The sequence below is a fragment of the Alligator mississippiensis genome, chromosome 13 (assembly GCF_030867095.1).
Source record: "Alligator mississippiensis isolate rAllMis1 chromosome 13, rAllMis1, whole genome shotgun sequence".
NCBI classification, from domain to species: Eukaryota; Metazoa; Chordata; order Crocodylia; family Alligatoridae; genus Alligator; species Alligator mississippiensis.
The window spans coordinates 9,477,359-9,493,610 of NC_081836.1; the positions used below are offsets into that span (position 1 = coordinate 9,477,359).

The 16,252-nt window shown below is 52.8% G+C and overlaps 1 protein-coding gene across 1 annotated transcript in view; it reads right to left on the bottom strand.

Annotated features, from left to right (window-relative positions):
- Positions 1–2,185: 2,185 nt before the first annotated feature.
- PLEKHN1 (pleckstrin homology domain containing N1) overlaps positions 2,186–16,252 on the bottom strand; it is a 38,509-nt gene continuing 24,442 nt past the window's right edge. The window contains exons 9-16 of the mRNA XM_019494044.2: positions 11,795–11,864; positions 9,913–10,067; positions 8,538–8,732; positions 7,354–7,602; positions 6,642–6,794; positions 5,667–5,864; positions 4,837–4,885; positions 2,186–4,200 (exon numbers count right to left, since the gene is read on the bottom strand). Coding sequence (XP_019349589.1) covers positions 4,010–4,200; positions 4,837–4,885; positions 5,667–5,864; positions 6,642–6,794; positions 7,354–7,602; positions 8,538–8,732; positions 9,913–10,067; positions 11,795–11,864 — 1,260 coding nt within the window. The 3' untranslated portion in view covers positions 2,186–4,009. The remainder of the gene's footprint in view (positions 4,201–4,836; positions 4,886–5,666; positions 5,865–6,641; positions 6,795–7,353; positions 7,603–8,537; positions 8,733–9,912; positions 10,068–11,794; positions 11,865–16,252) is intronic.

The following is a 16,252-nucleotide window of genomic DNA, read 5'->3' on the forward strand; positions in this document are numbered from 1 at the left end:
GTCACCTCCTTAAGACATTTTTCTCTGTTGCAACCCAGGCTGGAGGATTGGAGGATGGTAGGATTGGAGGTAGAATTGTTTTCAAAGTTCCTGTGCTTTCAATTTAGGGGCCCTCTGCGTGGCGATAGCTAGTATCCCTTCGAAGAAGTTCTCTATTTATAAACCTTGGACTGGCTGAGAAATGTGTTGGAGCTGGAGCCAGAGCACTGGGTTTACACAGTCACAAGACAGGACTATGTGAGTGGAGCTGCAGCCTACAATGGTGGCTCCAGCCAGGTAACCACCATCAGGGTGAGTCACTACTGGGCTTGGAGGGTCCTTTAGGCACACCAGTAGTACTGGAGGCATGAGAGGGGGCTTTGTTGTAAAGATGGGATATAGCTCTGACTTTACCCAAAGTCAAGGAATGGTGTCTTGGAGCCATTTTAAGGACATACCAAGGCTTTGTAATACCATAGTTATACCAGAGTAGGTCAAGTGGCATAGTCCCCCTCACTCTAAATTTTACCGACATAAAACATCTTTCTACCAGTCAAATGTATTCCCATACAGGAAAGGGAATAAGCTGCACCAGGTTACTGCACTCCCATTGCACCACCTGTACCGCTTTAAATAGCTCAGATAAAACACAGCTGCACCTCAACCCAGGCCAGTTTTGCCAGTGCAGAATCTGCCCAGAGCATCCTTTGCAGAGCAGTTGAACAAGGGAATTGAGGGATGGGCAATCCAGTTCCCGCATGGGCCCCTTGGCAGGCGGCTCTCACCTTTCTCTCTGGGCTGAACGATCATCCCTAACGTGAGGTTTTGTCTGTCGGGCAAGACACTGAACCCCAGGCTAGGACCTGTTGTAGGCATTAGTGAGGGGTGAGGAGCGATCATCCTGCCACTGAAATGCAGCCACTCTGGGGGTACTCGCTCCTTATCCATCAGCAATTAACTGGCCCTATTGTGCAGTTTGGTGAATCTTTTCAATACCTTAGTATTTGGAAGGCCACAAATTCACCCCTTTCTTTGTTAGCTGGTTTCTATTAGGCCGTGTAGTATTGCAACCCCCCTAATTTGCAGTGCTGAAATTGCCCAGCACATACATCGTTCTCATTTTTTCTTTCAACACTGAGCAGTCTGTTTGGAAGGCGGCCCTCTCCCTGGCCCGCATTTCTGTTCCCAACAGAAGCGCCTCTGCACTGTAAAGGGAATGAGGTAAAAAGGTGACATTTATTTAGAGTCAAAGGGCTAAAGGGCAGACAGAAAACCACAGGAAAGGAAAACTGAACCAAAGTTAAAAGTATAACAGGAGGAGGAGAAATTACCCTAAGAACCAGCACATCAGGGAGGCAGGGGGACCAAACTGATGTCACCAAGTCTTGTTCCCAAATGAATCGCAAACAAGGCTGGGTCTAAGTCCCCAGCCCTGTCTTGAGGACTTGAGATGTGTCGTGGAGTCCGTAGACAAACCATTTGCCTACCCAGCTCGGTTGTTAGCCAAGTACCTGCCTTGCAGCCCTCTCACCAGGTGGGCCTGGGATGTTAATTTTACTCAAAGGAAAATCTCTAGTGGGACTGCTTCCATTGACATCTTTATCTTTCCCTTGCCAAAGACCTGGCTGGTGCAGCTTCAGAGGTGTTAGAGCTGATTCAGAACGAGAGAGAGAAAGGGAATGCACACCTTGAGTGACTTCCACCGCTGCACGAAGTCCCAGCTAAAGACCTCTGGGCAACTCATGACCCACCCAGCCCTTTTGCTGGGCAGCTGCTCAGTGATGAACATCACCCAGTCTGAATTTCCTACACTGCTGGAGTGCAGGTAGCACAGACCCTCCCAGCCTCATAACCACACACTTCCCAGGCAGGCAAAGTCATGTCCTTCAGGAAAATCTACTGAGCAATTCTTTGCCCGCTACTTGCAAAGCCCCATTCAGCCAAAGACATTGGAGGGGAAAAACAGCCCATAAACTTTGGAGTTCCAAATTCCAGCCTCTCTCTCCTGAAGGATACACTAGAGAGTTTGCTCCTAGATAATATGTTTGCAAATCACTGATCCAACCTGAGCCCTTTACCCAGTGACTCACAGTCTGGAAGGAAGGAACAGTTATTTTGTCCTTGAGGTGTTGGGATGGCATCATAAAGGGGGAGAAAACAGATTCCTCTGTTAAACCAGGCAAGGACAAATAAAGAGAGAGACTCATTTCTGAAGGAAGGCATATTATTAGAATGGTACAATCTTGTGGAAAACAACCAGAGAAGAAAACAGTAAGTTATTTCAATTCATGGCAATTTCTGCTATACAAAAGGGAAAAAAACCAAAAAATAAAAACCCAACCCAGATTGGAAAAATGGTCTCTGCAAGGTGTTACGTTCGCTGAAACCAGAGTGCAGCTGCACATAAGAAAACTATGTGCTCTGACATTCCCCAGTGCAAATCTGTTCTGAATAAATAGATCCTCTCCAGGCTAAGTTATTCTTAGACATAAACCTTCCCAATATGAAAGTGAACCTGAAATAAAACAAAACAGCTTAGAAGAGCCACCCATCTCACCCAGCACAGATGCATGGGTTAGTGAGCTGCAGTTCAGAGCTACAAGATTAAATAGATTGGAAACTCTCCTCCATTTACACATTAAATACAAATATTCCACTCAAACCGTATGTGTAAACTTTGTTCGATGCCATGTAAAAGAGTTCAAGTACCACAATCTCCTAGCTTGTTTCATGGGTACTAGTGAAAGGGGGAAAAAAAGAGTTCCTTAGTATGCTACAGGCTGCTGGGGAGCAAACAATAGACTGTGCAGCTTCAGGGAAAGCCCTTTGGCTTGCTGGTGAGCCTGTCTGCACTGCAGAGGCTGGGGAGTGATCAGACTCTATATCCCCTCTGGAGTGATGCCTGTTGGCACCTTCCCGCAAGGGCCCTGGAGGACTAAGGAGAAGGAGCTCAGCATATGAACTTCACTGAAGATGTTTAAGCACCAGAAGGGGCCTGCTGAGTTCTGCTTTAAGAAGATTTCCTCTTTCCCCCTGCCTGTTCATAGAAACGGGTTGGATGCAGTTCAGTCACAGGCAGAGGGATGGGAGGCCGGGGTGGCATCCCCGAGCACGCTTCAGGCAACAGATTTCCCCTTTGTCCCTCTCTCAATGTCTGCCAGGTTCTTCGATGCCCTTCTTAGATGCCTTTTGATGCCCTGGCATCTGAGCTAGTGCTGACAGTGAAGATGGAGCAGTAGCCAGCAGGGAGGAGGTGCCTTGCACTGCCTTGGTGAGCGAGAGCAGGGCTCAAGGATTCTTTGCACCTCGGTGGCTAGCTGTCCCCCTTGTACTGAGGCTGTGCGAGGAGTACAGCCATCAGCAGCACTGAGTGTGGAGACCATGCGTGTCCATGTCCCTTCGCACAGGCCGTGGTGCAGCATGGCAGGTGATCTGGCTCATTGGCCGGGCTCAAGGTATGAAAGTGCCCTGTAATACTAATCACCAACCAAGACTCCACTGAAAAGGCAGATAATCAGGGTCCCACTCCATAGCTCTAATACTTCACAGACACTCACCCCTCCAGCAACCTCTTCTATGGCCTTTGAGTCGCTGATCTTTCCATGCACACATTTGTTTTTTGATCCAATGCAACTCAGTTAGCACCTTGGCTTTTTTTCTGCTGTATAGAGTAACGGCTGTCCCTTGGCCCTGATTCTCCAGTAGTTCGGACAGCAGGTTTCCTGAGGATGCCACAGGTCCCCAGGGATCCTGTGTGCAGCAGATACATTGGCAAGCAGGCAGGGATTTCATTCCTCATCGGGATTCATAGTCTCTTCCACAGGCTTGTGGGCCTCGCACTAAGATGTGGTGGAACAGTTCACCATGGCCTCCATCGGGATTGGAGAACCCGGTGCCCACAGGCTTCAGCACAAATGGACAGTCATAGCAGGGGCCCTTCCTCCTCCTTTACACACCCCAGAATCGTCCCAGCTGATCAGGGAAGAACAGGCTGTGGAGGGGCGAGGAGCACAGCTGGGGTGTGCTGCTCTCAGACATGATAGTACTGAGGGCTGGACGGTGGCAGGCCCTGCCGGACACCCAAGTCCTTCCCCTCGGCCTCCCAGAGGTTGTCGTAACTGAGCTCGCTCTGGAAGCTCTGGAGTTCTGCATAGTCGTGGTAGTCTGAGTCGAGCCACGTGTGCCTGTTCCCGGGCAGGTCGTAAACGCCGGCATTTTCGCCTGGGAAAGGAAAACTGACCTGATGACCTGGTTTCTTGTGGGCTTAATACCATAAGCCTGACCCCCACCCCCCAAAGGACATTCAGAAGCTGCACCCAGATATCTGGTAACCAGAGCTGTCAGATATCGAGACACAGATGCATGCCCCACAGAGCCCTGATCCTGCCCTACACAGACAAGCTCCCTCCCAAAGCAATGCTCTGTGCCACCAGCTTTTGACACCAGGTGACACATAGCGGAGGTGATGGGCTGCTGTTGTCCCGAGGGGACTTGCCCCCAGTGATCCACCCAGCCATAGCTCCGCAACCTTCTTGGGAAAGCATAAGCGAGGTCTGATGGGATCGTGGGTCTTGGCAAATCTGGGGGAGCTATAGCTAAATGCCTTTTCTGGAAAACCAGCCTAAAATGCAAAGCCTCGCGTGAGACGGACAGATGGCAGGCAGGGAGAGCGAGCAGAAGGCGGCAGACATTATGCTCAGGGCTTGGGTTACGCAGCACGCAGCAGCTGCTCAGAGATCTGGTGAGTGACAGCAGCCGGACAGCTGGAGGGGAAGACGGCCACGCTGGGCCAGGCCAAGTTAGAGGAGAACACGCGTGCATGAGACAGGACAGGTCCTCTGCCTCCTTGGGGCTCACCTGAGGGCTGCAGGGAAGATCCCAGGTATTCTTCCCTCCGGGGGGGAACCTGGGAAGAAAGAAATGCAGTGATGAAGGGTCTATGCCAGGATATTTCCCTGTGGGAAACAGAAATCCTCCCTCCCGGTCCTAGCAGATTCCTCTCTCCAGTCTGTCTGGGTGCACCCAGCCATAGCCCACAGGCTCAGTCCCACTGCACCCCTAAAACCCTGCACTGTAGTCACCATCCTTCTGGCATGATGGGTCTCCCCTGGATCCCCCATCATCCTGTTTCGGTCATGCTCGAGCCTTCCCAACACCTGGGCTGGTGAAATGGACTTCTCTAGGGGTGTCTCAGGGGAAAAGTGCTGCACTGGCCCGGAAGTCAGACCAGGGCTCACTTCCCAGCCCTGCCACAGCCTCTGGGTGAGCTGGTCTCTGGACTCTGGTGTGTCCACAGCTGCCAGGGGGAAGAGGGGAGACCCATTCTGAGGTTATTTAAGGACTGCAATGTCAGTGCCCATATATGAAGGTCAGAGGCTGGATCCAGGCAGAAGCCTGTTTCTCAAGGCCCACTTTGCTATGTATAGCAAGGATGGTGCCTCTAGCAATCTGCATGCCCAGGGCTGCCACTGCCACAGCAAAGCATCTCCCTCAACCTCATGTTGCAGGACACAAGAGGGTGATGCCAAAAGATGCTTCTGTATCTCGTGAGTCCTGTTCCCTGGGGGCAGGGAAATCAAAGTGCTCCCCCACAGCCAGGGCCACGAACCACTGGTCTCAGCCCCGCGCCCTGAGTTCCCAGCACTTTCAGAGCCAGCGCTGGTCCCCACCCTGCCGTTGGCACTCACATTTGCAAAGAAGGCGACGTCAGGAGGTCGCCCCAGCAGTGGGCTGCAGGAGGGGCCGGGGACGCTGTATCTCTGGGCTGCCGGTGATTCTCTCCAGTGGGCGCTCCGTAAGGGCTGGTGTGGCGGGTGATGGATACCGGGGGCTGGCGGGCAGCCGTTCACCTGCTCTGAGCCGGTCTGCCCGTGACACCTGAGGAACTTGAAGAGAAGAACAAAGACCGTCTTGGAAGCTGCCAACACTAAAGCTCCTTCTCTGCCACACAGTTAAGCTGCAGGTCTAAACCACACTGCCATCAGGTTCACACTCTGCCCTTAGATGAAGATGAGAAGAACCAAGCCCAGGTTAGCCAGCCATCAGCCCCTGGGGGGGATGAAAAAACAAGTGCTTCCAGAGGGCCAGGCAGGGGCTGGCTGAGGACAAGAGGGACCCAGGCCCTAACTGTGTCACAGAAGACCCTCAAGGGTCAGAGACAACTTGCTGCTTCTCAGCAAGACAGTGGCAGGCAGCTGCAGGCTCCACCACAGCACCTGCCCACTGGAGAGGTGCAGAAGCAGAGGCTGGGTCCTCGACATGCGCTCGTGCACCAACCCTGAAGCCTGGGCTTTTGGATAAAACAGTCTCCTGAGCTGACCTAAGCCTGTCTCGGGGCAACCTGATATCACTGCTCTCACCTAGCTCTCAGACCATTTCTGCTCATTTTTGGGTCAGCCCACACTGGGAGAAAGTAAACCTGCCCCAGGCCTGTTTCTACCTGGGTTTGGCAGCTGGACAACTTGGCTGTATACAGAAAGATTTAGGCACCAGATGCCCTGGTCTCTGGGACTAGCCCAGGATTGCAGCAGAACAGGAGAGAGGCCAGGACCCCTGACCCTGCCCCATGAGGGGTAACTGGAGCAGAAGCTGCATGCAGTGAGTCATGGACATGACCTTCTGCCTTGCCCCACCACTAGTCCACCACTAAGCATGCATTGTACCTCTTCCAGGAAGCCGGAGCCTGCAGGACTCAGTGCCGTGGGGGAGTTGGGGGTGTAGGGGTCTGCATACAGCGGGGACTTGGGCAGGGGCGTCTTCTCCAAGGAGCTGGATGCCATGGAGTGCTGACTCTCAGCCAGGCTCCAGCGAGTGAGCTGAAAGGAAGAACCCCCGAGTCAATGCCACATCCCGCTGCCCGTGTTGTGACTCGCTTAGCAAAGGTGGGAGTGGAGCTCTCCCCAAATTAGGACTCCACCTGCCACTTGAACTAGCAGACCCCTTCCTCAGTTACTGCCCACCACGGGCAACTGGACCCTTCCACCACCACCCTCAGCACCAATAGGAACTGTCTGAGCTAAAGGCATCTCCTTTGGCTGTAAGTCATAGCAGGCTACTATCCTCCCTCAAGACAGAGGGAGGAAGACATGGCCTCATGCACAACCCAGAACGCACCACTGCCCTCTTCCCAAGACCAGGCCCCCATCATACAGGGCCCCGTACAGGCTGCCAGGAGAGGTTAAGGTACCCATGACTCTCCCCTGGCTCCTGGTCTACTGCTGTGGCACAAGAGGCACTCGGAGCATTAATTGCAGAGCTGGCCTGGAGGGCAGGAGCTGCTGGTTTTGCTTGTGCCCAAAGCTGCCTGAGCCACTTTGGTCCAGACAATCCTCCCCACCCAGACCATCAGGATTTCCAGGCAGTGCAAGCCCTTACACTGCTCAAGTCCAGACGCAGGGGGGGAGCCTGGCGCTGCTCGGAGCTCAGTGAAGAGCACGGTTCATTGTACACAGGGGACAGGTGCTCGCCATTGGGGTTTTCAGCAGCGAGGTGGCATGCGTTCCTCTCTGCGTCCTGCGTGCCGGGCGGGGGCTGCTGTGTGGAGGGGCCGCATTTGCCCTTGGACTTGCGGGTGCTGCCGCCCCTCTTCAGCTCTTGCTTCGACCAGCTGGGGTTCGCCAGGCACTGCAACCATATGGCAAATGCTTGGGTCAGCTGCTGTAACATGCCCCAAACACATGCCACCCACGTGCCCCATGAGCATGAGAATGGCAGTGCTCACCAAGGTCCCTCCCCATGCCCACTGCAACATCCAGTGGCCTTGGCCAGACTGCAGACCCCATGCCCGTGGCAAGGGGTGATAACCCGACTGCTCGAGTCATGTAGAATGAGATGGAGTAAGTCCCAGGTGACTGCACTGATGGGACAGTGATGCTCTGGCCATAAGGAGATGGGCATTGGGGACTAGTGCTCTGATGCTCCTTACCAACCAACTGGTGTTTGCTTAATGGCATACTAGTTTCCCCTCACACCTGCACCCAGGATGGCATGCAGAGGAGGTGGTAGGGGACTAGTGGAGATAGGAAACCTGTCTGAGAGCTGTACATGGGCCCACCTAGGCATTATGGGAGGCAGAGTTTCTTGCTAAAAAACAGCATACTGTGTTATTAAGGGCCAACTCTCAGCTCCTATGGGTGAATGGGGGGAATCAATTTAACCCTGGCTTCTCCTGACCTTGGAGCCCCTCCATTTGTGCCTTTGGCAGGCTTTGAAAGTAGTGGTAGGTTGAAAATGTCACACACACGTGCTAATTCCAACGCATGCCAAGTGCTTTCTTGTGACGCTATTCACCACTGCGATCCCAAAGGAGAACCTGCCTCACGGAGGTGTAAGAGGGGCCCTGATGACCCAAGTGCTCAATTCCCATTAGCTCAATGCTTCCCCTTCCACCAGGAGCCATCGAACGGGGGCTCTATTATAAACACCACCTTGGGGCCATGCATTGGTGAGTTACTGCCATTCAGCTCTTCTTGCCCGTGCTCTGCAAGCACACATACTCCTAAGCCAGGTCAAAGCCAACCCTGCATGCTTAGCCCCAGCCCTAAGGAGAACCCACTTACATGCAGAGGCTGGGAATAGCCTGGGGAAAAGGAGTCCTCAATCACTCTGGTTTCGGGCATCATGGGAAAGGCCCCTCCATCAGGGAGGGAGCCGCTGTTCTGGGAGAGGTGGGTTAAGGTGGTGACTTTGCCTCCTGACGTCCAGGAGTTTGTCCGGCCATCTGAGGTGAGCGAGCCCCTGCCGCTGCCTGGGAACTGAAACATTTGTAGGGGAGAAAAAACAGTGAATGGGACATCCACAGTCAGACTGACCTGTTCCCTACTCTCCTACCCATGTCCTGAGAGAGACCACCCATGGCCAGGGACATCCCATGCCCACAGGTGGCACAGGGTTATTGCTGTCTGCACTATTCAGGCCCCAGCAAATGGTTCTAGTGAAAGGCAATGGGTTGGATGCTCAGGGTGGCAGTGACCATGTACATCGCACACAGCTGGGCCAGCATGGGCTCTGGTGTCAAACCTACCGGACTGGGAGTACATCTGCACTGCTGTCACTGCAAGGCAAAGCAGACTCCCTGACACTAGCTTGGGTGCTGCAATCTAGTGGCCTCACCTCACTCCCTGTCCACTGCTTAATACTCAGCTTCTGGGGCAGGTTTTCCATCCTGCACTGAGCTTTGTGCTGCCACCAATAGGTCCTCACAGCTGTGGCTATGGCATGTACCCTGCATGACTGAGAAGCTAGCTTCTAGAGACAGGAAAGTAATTAAATAGCTATGGCCTATTCAATCACCTTCTGCCAGGGATGCCAACAGAAGTGCCACACTTATGCCAGCAGCAATGTCTGTCTGTGTGACAGGCCATCGGGAGTTGGAGGAAGACCCACGAGCTCAGTGCACGTCAGACACTGCCCAGTCATTGCTGAGAAAGACTTGTTCACCTATTGCTGGGCCCGGATTTTTATCCATCAGGTAAAAGATATTCAGCAAGGGAAGAAGTCAAGGCAGACAGTTTCTACAGCCTGAGCACATTCTCACTACAAATGCTGAGCTGGGATTTTTTTGTCTCCCTTCGCAAATCCCCATTACCATCACAGCACCGTTGCAGCAGGATGATTGCACAGAAACATCCTAACCTGTGGCCAGAGTCTCCTTTGGCTGCAGGTCACAGCAGGCTACTATCTTCTCTCAAGACAGAGGGAGGGAGACATGACTTCATACCACTGCCCCCTTTCCAAGACCACTCTGAGTACAGAGCCCTAGATTTATACGGGGATATACATCTAATCTGCAGTGATCAAAGACTTTTCTCTCCTGCTTTTGTGTGCCGCTCCAAGCAAAGTCGTGTCCCTCAGGGTATTCTCACATAACAAGCGAGGTGTGGCCGGGAGAGATATTACAAATCGATCTCCATGCAGCCTTGCAATGCCTATTACCTGCCCGAGGTGGGGGAGCTTTGATCCTGTGAAGCTTTCTGATCCCGAGAGCGACGATTCTGCATTTCGAAACTGGGCTGTTTTCAGGCAGTAGAGCCACTCCTGGTAATCTTCGTAGCTGGGGCACATGACCCGGATAGAATTTATTAACCGGCCTAGAAGGAACAGAAATCACACTGAATGCTGCTGGTGGACGAGCCATGTTTTCTCCCCTCACAAATCAATATCTGGAGGCTGATATTCCCTCCTGGGTGGAAAGCCAGCATAAGACCCATGCCCCAAACAGCCAGGTGATAGAGCGCCACTGCTACTGCCCTGGCTCGAGCCTGACTTCCACCCCTTGCTCTTCTCCAGGAGAGAAGTCTGTGCTTGGACTTCAGCAGCGATGCAGCCACTAAGATGCTGGGTTCGAATGAAAATGAAACGTTTCTAAACGCATCAACCCAAGCAGCAGCTTTGCTTAAATCAGCACTTAAAAGAAACAAAACAAAGCAGAGTCCCTTAAATAATGATGCCACATTATTGTAAGCATTCATTAAAAGGGAGGCTGTCAAGAGGCAGAGAAATTATAACAATCATTCTTCCCTGCACTGAATCAACTACGGATCCTTTAAGATCCTTAAAGGTGTTGGGAGTGGATGCGGAGGGGGCAATGCTGGGAGGAGGGGAGAAAAATAATTATTTACATTATTTGGATTTTTTTTCTTCCTGTTTTTATCATCAGTATTTAGAAATGGGAAATTTCAATTAAACCTTAAATTGCAGTTTCAATGACCAGCTGGGTGGACAACACATGCTGTTCTGGTTACTCTTATACGTCACTCAGGTGGGAACGTGAATTTTAGGCCAACAAGTTTCATTTCCCAGCTGTACGGTTTCAGCCCATTTTTCAAGTCCTTTTCCATTTCTGGTTCCCAGGCAGTAATAGGAAACTATTTCTGTACACAGATATTTCACCGCGGGTGCGGAATGACTCAAATGCATATTCAATGGATGCAAACGTGTCTGCCCATATTAAGGCTTATAATTCCACCACCCTTCTTTGCTATAAAAATAATGCTAGGAGCAAAATCTTCTTTTGGAACCTAAGTTTTAAAAGAATTAATGCCATTCCTACAAGTCAAACCGGCTTCACCTAATGCAATATGGCAAATATGCTGTATGCAATATTGCTGAATATGAGCCAACAATGTGTCCTTGTTGCCAAGAAGGCTAACAGCATACTGGGTTGCATTAATAGGTTGCAATGCAATACTGGGTTGTGTTGCCAGCAGATTGAGAGAAGTGATTCTTCCCCTGTATTCAGCACTAGTGAGGCCACATCTGCAGTACTGTGTCCAGTTTTGAGCCCCCCAGTACTGAAAGGGTGTGGACACATTGGAGAGAGTCCAGTGGGAGGCAACAAAAATGGTGAGGGGACTGGGGGACATGACTTGTGAGGAGAGGCTGAGGGAACTAGGTTTATTTAGTGTGCAGAAGAGAAGACTGAGAAGGGATTTCATAGCAACCTTCAACTGCCTGCAGGGAGGTTTCAAAGAGGATGGAGCTGGACTGTTTTCAGTGGTGGCAGGTGACAGAACAAGGAGCAATGGGCTCAAGTTGCAGCAAGGGACGTTTAGGTTAGATATTAGGAAATACTTTCTCATGAGGAAGGTAGAAAAGCACTGGAACAGGTTACCCAGAGGAGTGGTGGACTCTCCATCCTTGGAGGTTTTTAAAACCCAGATGGACAAAGCTTTGGCTGTGATAATCAAGTTGGGGCTGGTCCTGCTTTGGGCAGGGGTTGGACTAGAAGTGACCTCCTGAGGCCCCTTCCCACCCAAATTTTCTGTGATTGTATGCTCCGTGGTTCTATAATATTTGGCTTGTGCGAGTTACCTACCTTCTATGAGGAATGAGGTTTTCTGGTTCTCCTCAAACTTAACTTGTATTGCATTCAGAGGCAGCTCTCCCTGTGTGCAGAAAGGAATGGGCTTATAACTCCACCGGTTGAGAGAAAGCGCTACCACCCCTGCTGTACAAATGGGAACTGAGCCCCCGAGGGACAAAGAGCAAAATCTTCAACAGCACCTAAATGACTAAGTTACCTTTTGCAAAGTGGCCAGTCTCATGGAAAGTCAAAGAGATCTTGGCTCTAAGAGCTTGCAGTGTAACGTGGCTGGTATGGCCGTGCTAGTTAGGAGTGAGGACCTAACTAGTTCATGCCGCCTCACCCCCATGGCTATGCTGGCAAACCCGCTCAATGCAGAAGTGATCACCTTGACCACAGGCATGTTGGTCAGCACAGATGGTGTCATCTGGGGAGGTGGCACTGCTATAGCAGCCGCAGACCTCCACACTGCCAGCATCTTCTTCCTTTCCCCTGGGACCTCGGCCAGGAAAGTTATGCCAGAAACAGCTCCAGAGTGCAGACACATTTTACATCAGGCTCAAAAATATGATTAGGCTCCTAAGTCACTTAGGCCCTTTAGAAAACCATATCCCAAAAGACATGAGCAAGGACACAAGGGAGGGTAAAGCTGGGACCCCAGACCAGCATAGTAACAACCAGTCCATCCTGCCCCATTCATCTGGGCCAAGATCAAGTTGCCTTTAAAGATCTGCCAGGAATCTAGTCTGCAAGCCTGACCCGTATCAATTATTTCTATACTTGCTGCTGAGATCTCACCTGTGGGAAACCTTGCTTTCTCCCCTGCCACTCTTTCCGATTGTGAGTGACTCAGCTGCCCCTTTTTCCCAGGTGGCTTGTAAATATGTCCCTGGCCAAGCCTTCGGTTGATAGAATAATAAGAGAGTAACACCTGATTATTACTATCCTGCTTTTTTATGGCTTGTAGGAAGCGCTATGCCTTGAAATGCCTTTAAGTGTCTGCTGTCAAGATGTTTTCCTACATCAGTCACAGCCGAGGTAAGAGACAGTGAAATAAAACACTCAGGACTCCCCAGTGACAGGACTGTAAATCCTCTCCTGGTGCAGACTGCCTGATAAGTGCCAGGATCTCTATTAGGCAGGTGGGGGAAACCAGGGGGGTTTGCTTGGCGGCTGGCCCATGGATCCCCAAAAAGATAGTTGGAAACTGGATACTGCAGGAGTGGGCACTTCACGTAGCCTGACGGTGTTTTCACCCCATTTGCTGTTCTTCCAGGACAGCTGCTTACAAGAGTCAGTACAAGTCTGGGTCTGTCATTTAGGGGCTGCATCGTGCTTCTGTAGTGCCCCAAACTCCCCCTGCCATGGGCACGCAGCAGAGGCAGAACTGGACCCGAACAGAGCAGCCGCCCCCAGGACTGTAACTAGGAAAAAGCCTCAAGGTTGAGACCAGGTTTTGCATTCCTTTCCTCTCCCCGGGGAAGGGGAACTGCCAGATACTGGCTCTCTGTCCCTTCAGCCCCTGGTTATTCTCAGCCTGCTGCCGTCACGAGCTGGTTTGCAAAAGGAGTGATCCTGCAGCAGGCAACACGAGTGTCTGTGAGCAGCTCCTGACCCCAGCAGTGGGGTGAGGAGTCAGGAGCGCGGGAGCTCCTAAGAGGCAAAGCCAGCTCTCCCCAGGGATGCAAGGGCTGGGGCCAGGAGGCACAGAGAGAAGGATGTAGGCAGTACTCAGTTTTGCTTCTGCCTCCCTTGGGGTTTGCCACGTCTCTCATAGAAACAGGGATTTTGGATAGTTCTACCGGTGACTTCTATGGATGCAGAATCAGGCCCTTGCACCTGAGTCCGGTTTCTGCTCCCTGAGTGATGTCAAGGGGAAAGTACAGTTCACTGCCCCATGCCACCATTTCCTCCCTTCATTGTCCCGCTTGAGAGGATGTGCATGGTGATGGCAGGACGGGGACAGGGCTGTGAGAGTGGAGCTGTTCATACCCCAGCAGGGCCTGGCTTGACCGTAGGGGCTCTCCCACACCCCCAAGCACTGTCTGCATTGGGAAGGAGCTGCTGAGTGGCACATTTTAACCGCAGACCCCGTGGCCGCTGTGCCGGCTCAGCCCCGGGACAAGTGTGGGGAAGCCGTGCCACCCCCAGCCATGCCTGGCATTCCTGCCATGTGGAGATCACCCGTGTGGGAGGGTGGGGAAGGGGTGGCCCTAGGATCCTCCATGAGAGACCGCCTGTCCCTGCGGCTAGGGCTGGCTGGACACAGATCCCTCCAGAGCACGGCAGGGCTGTGCCCTACCTTCCCAGCAGCTCCACCTGCCCCTCGTGGCACGGCACCAGCAGTGCATCCAGAAGACAGTGCCAGCTGACCGACAGGTGCTGCTTCAGGCTGGCAACTGGACAGGTCCACATGCCAAGATGAAACAGAGGCCTTTAGAGAGAGTGAGGGCCAGGGAGGCTGGAGGGGACAGGCAGTATACCACTCAGAGACACACTGGGATCCCTCTCCCAATCCCACATGCCTGTCAGGCTTCTAGGAGCAGCAGAAGAAACATTAGCTCTTAGCCACTGGGAAAATACCCATCAGAGGTCTGTACTGCACAGGAGGGTTGCTCTTGAGCCCCCTTGCTGTTCAGTGCCCAGGGGAGGAGGTGGCTGAGCAGAGATCCCTTTCCCTATGGGTTCAGCTCACAGCTGCTGTCTCCAAAGGAGGTGAGCAGCAGCTCCCCAAAGGGCAGCCCAGGCAGCATCACTGTCTCCATATGAGCTGTGGAGGGAGGGCTTGTCTCTCCTTCCAGCCCTGACTTCCTCCCCTGTTCAGCCAGCACCTCTTCTGCAAAGCCAGGCCCAGGCCTGGGGCCTTTTTCCAGCGGGGTGAGTCAGACCTCGCTGCTCTGGGACAACATCGTCCCACGGGCTCCAGCCAGAAGAACCTGAACTCCCTGCCCTCCGGCCTGAGCCTCCGCTCTCAGGGAAGGGAGGTCAATCAGCCCAAGCCTCCGTGGGAGGATCCTGTGCGCCAGCTTGTCTGAGGAAGTCACCACCTTGTGAATCATGGCCCTTCAGTGCTGTGGCTGCAACTCCGACCTGCCTGCACAGCCGAGAGTGAAGGCCAGAGAGGCAGGGAGGGAGGACACAAGCAGAGGGGACATGGAGATCGATTTTGTTGGCTGAGCTTTGCAAGAGCAAGAGGCACCGGGAGACCCTAATGCAGCCCAGTTCTCAGTGTGTGGACCCGAGCTTTTTGGAAACCAGGCCCCTAGGAGGGGTTCGAGCCAAGTACCCCCAGATCTCTCAGCTGATCCCATAATGCACAGGTCACTGGTTTTACGGGGAGGGGAGTTACCCCCGGATTCCTTCTTGCTTCACACCCCTCCCTCTTCTCTAGCCCCTGGGGCACAGTGCGGTAGCCCATGCTCACAGCTGATGCTGGTTGCTGCTCATTCCTTCCTTGGTTTCCAAAGTATGTCCCCACCCTTGCTCCAGGGCCCAAATGGAGACACTGTGTGCTGTAAGGGGGAGACGGATCTTCCCTGCCCACAAAGAGACCTTTGCTCGGGGAGAGAGCAGAAATGCCGGCCTGCCCAGCCCATCCCACACACCTGCTGCTACTGGTCCCTCTTCCCTGACAAGGCTTTGCAGAGAGGAGCCAACTCCTTCCACTGAAATCCCAAACCAATGCAGTGTTGCTGTGAGGCCGAGGGTCGGACTCTGATTAGAACAGCACCGACTTCTCCCTCGGCGGCTGGCAAAGCCTGCAAGGACTCTTCCCCAGAGAGGTTTCCTGCTGCTCTCTGCTCCTGCAGCTGCTCTGACAGTAAGGCATCCCCAAGAGCCAGCCCAATTCTTAAGAGCACCCATGAGTTATGCAGCTGGTCAAAATCCCTAGGTATAGAAACATGCCAGCTGACTCACTTAGGGAGTCTTGTGGGCACAGGGCAGCTGGGGGAGGTGATGAAATCCCAATGGAAAAGCAGCCTGTGAATGTCACAAGCCCCCATGAGGCACGAGGTGCCCCCACCCCCGCCCTTGGGTTCCTCTTTTGCTGGCACGCCAGGAGTACCAGGCTCTTTCGACATAAAAGAAGCCACCAGCCTTAGCAATGGTGGCTGCCCCAAGGGAGATGGGCCTGTGCTGGTTTCAGTACAATTCTGGCCAGCATTTCTGCCAGCCAGGCTAGAAGGCATGGTGCTTAACCATTCATCTGGTCTCTGCGGTGCCTTTTAGTATCCAGGAAAGTGCACAGGGTAGTTGCAAAGAAGATTTCCCCCAGAATGAAACTCAGCAGCCTTCCTCCACCCTTCACTATCCAAAAGGAGCACATGCTCCCAGCAGCAGGGCTAGTGCAAGCTGATCCTGTGGTTAAAGGGATCAGCCAGCTCGAGGCAGTCAGATGCCAGGTGAGTGAGCAGAGGCTGCAGAGGGCTCTGCAAGGTTGGTCTCAAGCTGGAGAAGCATGTTGGGTTG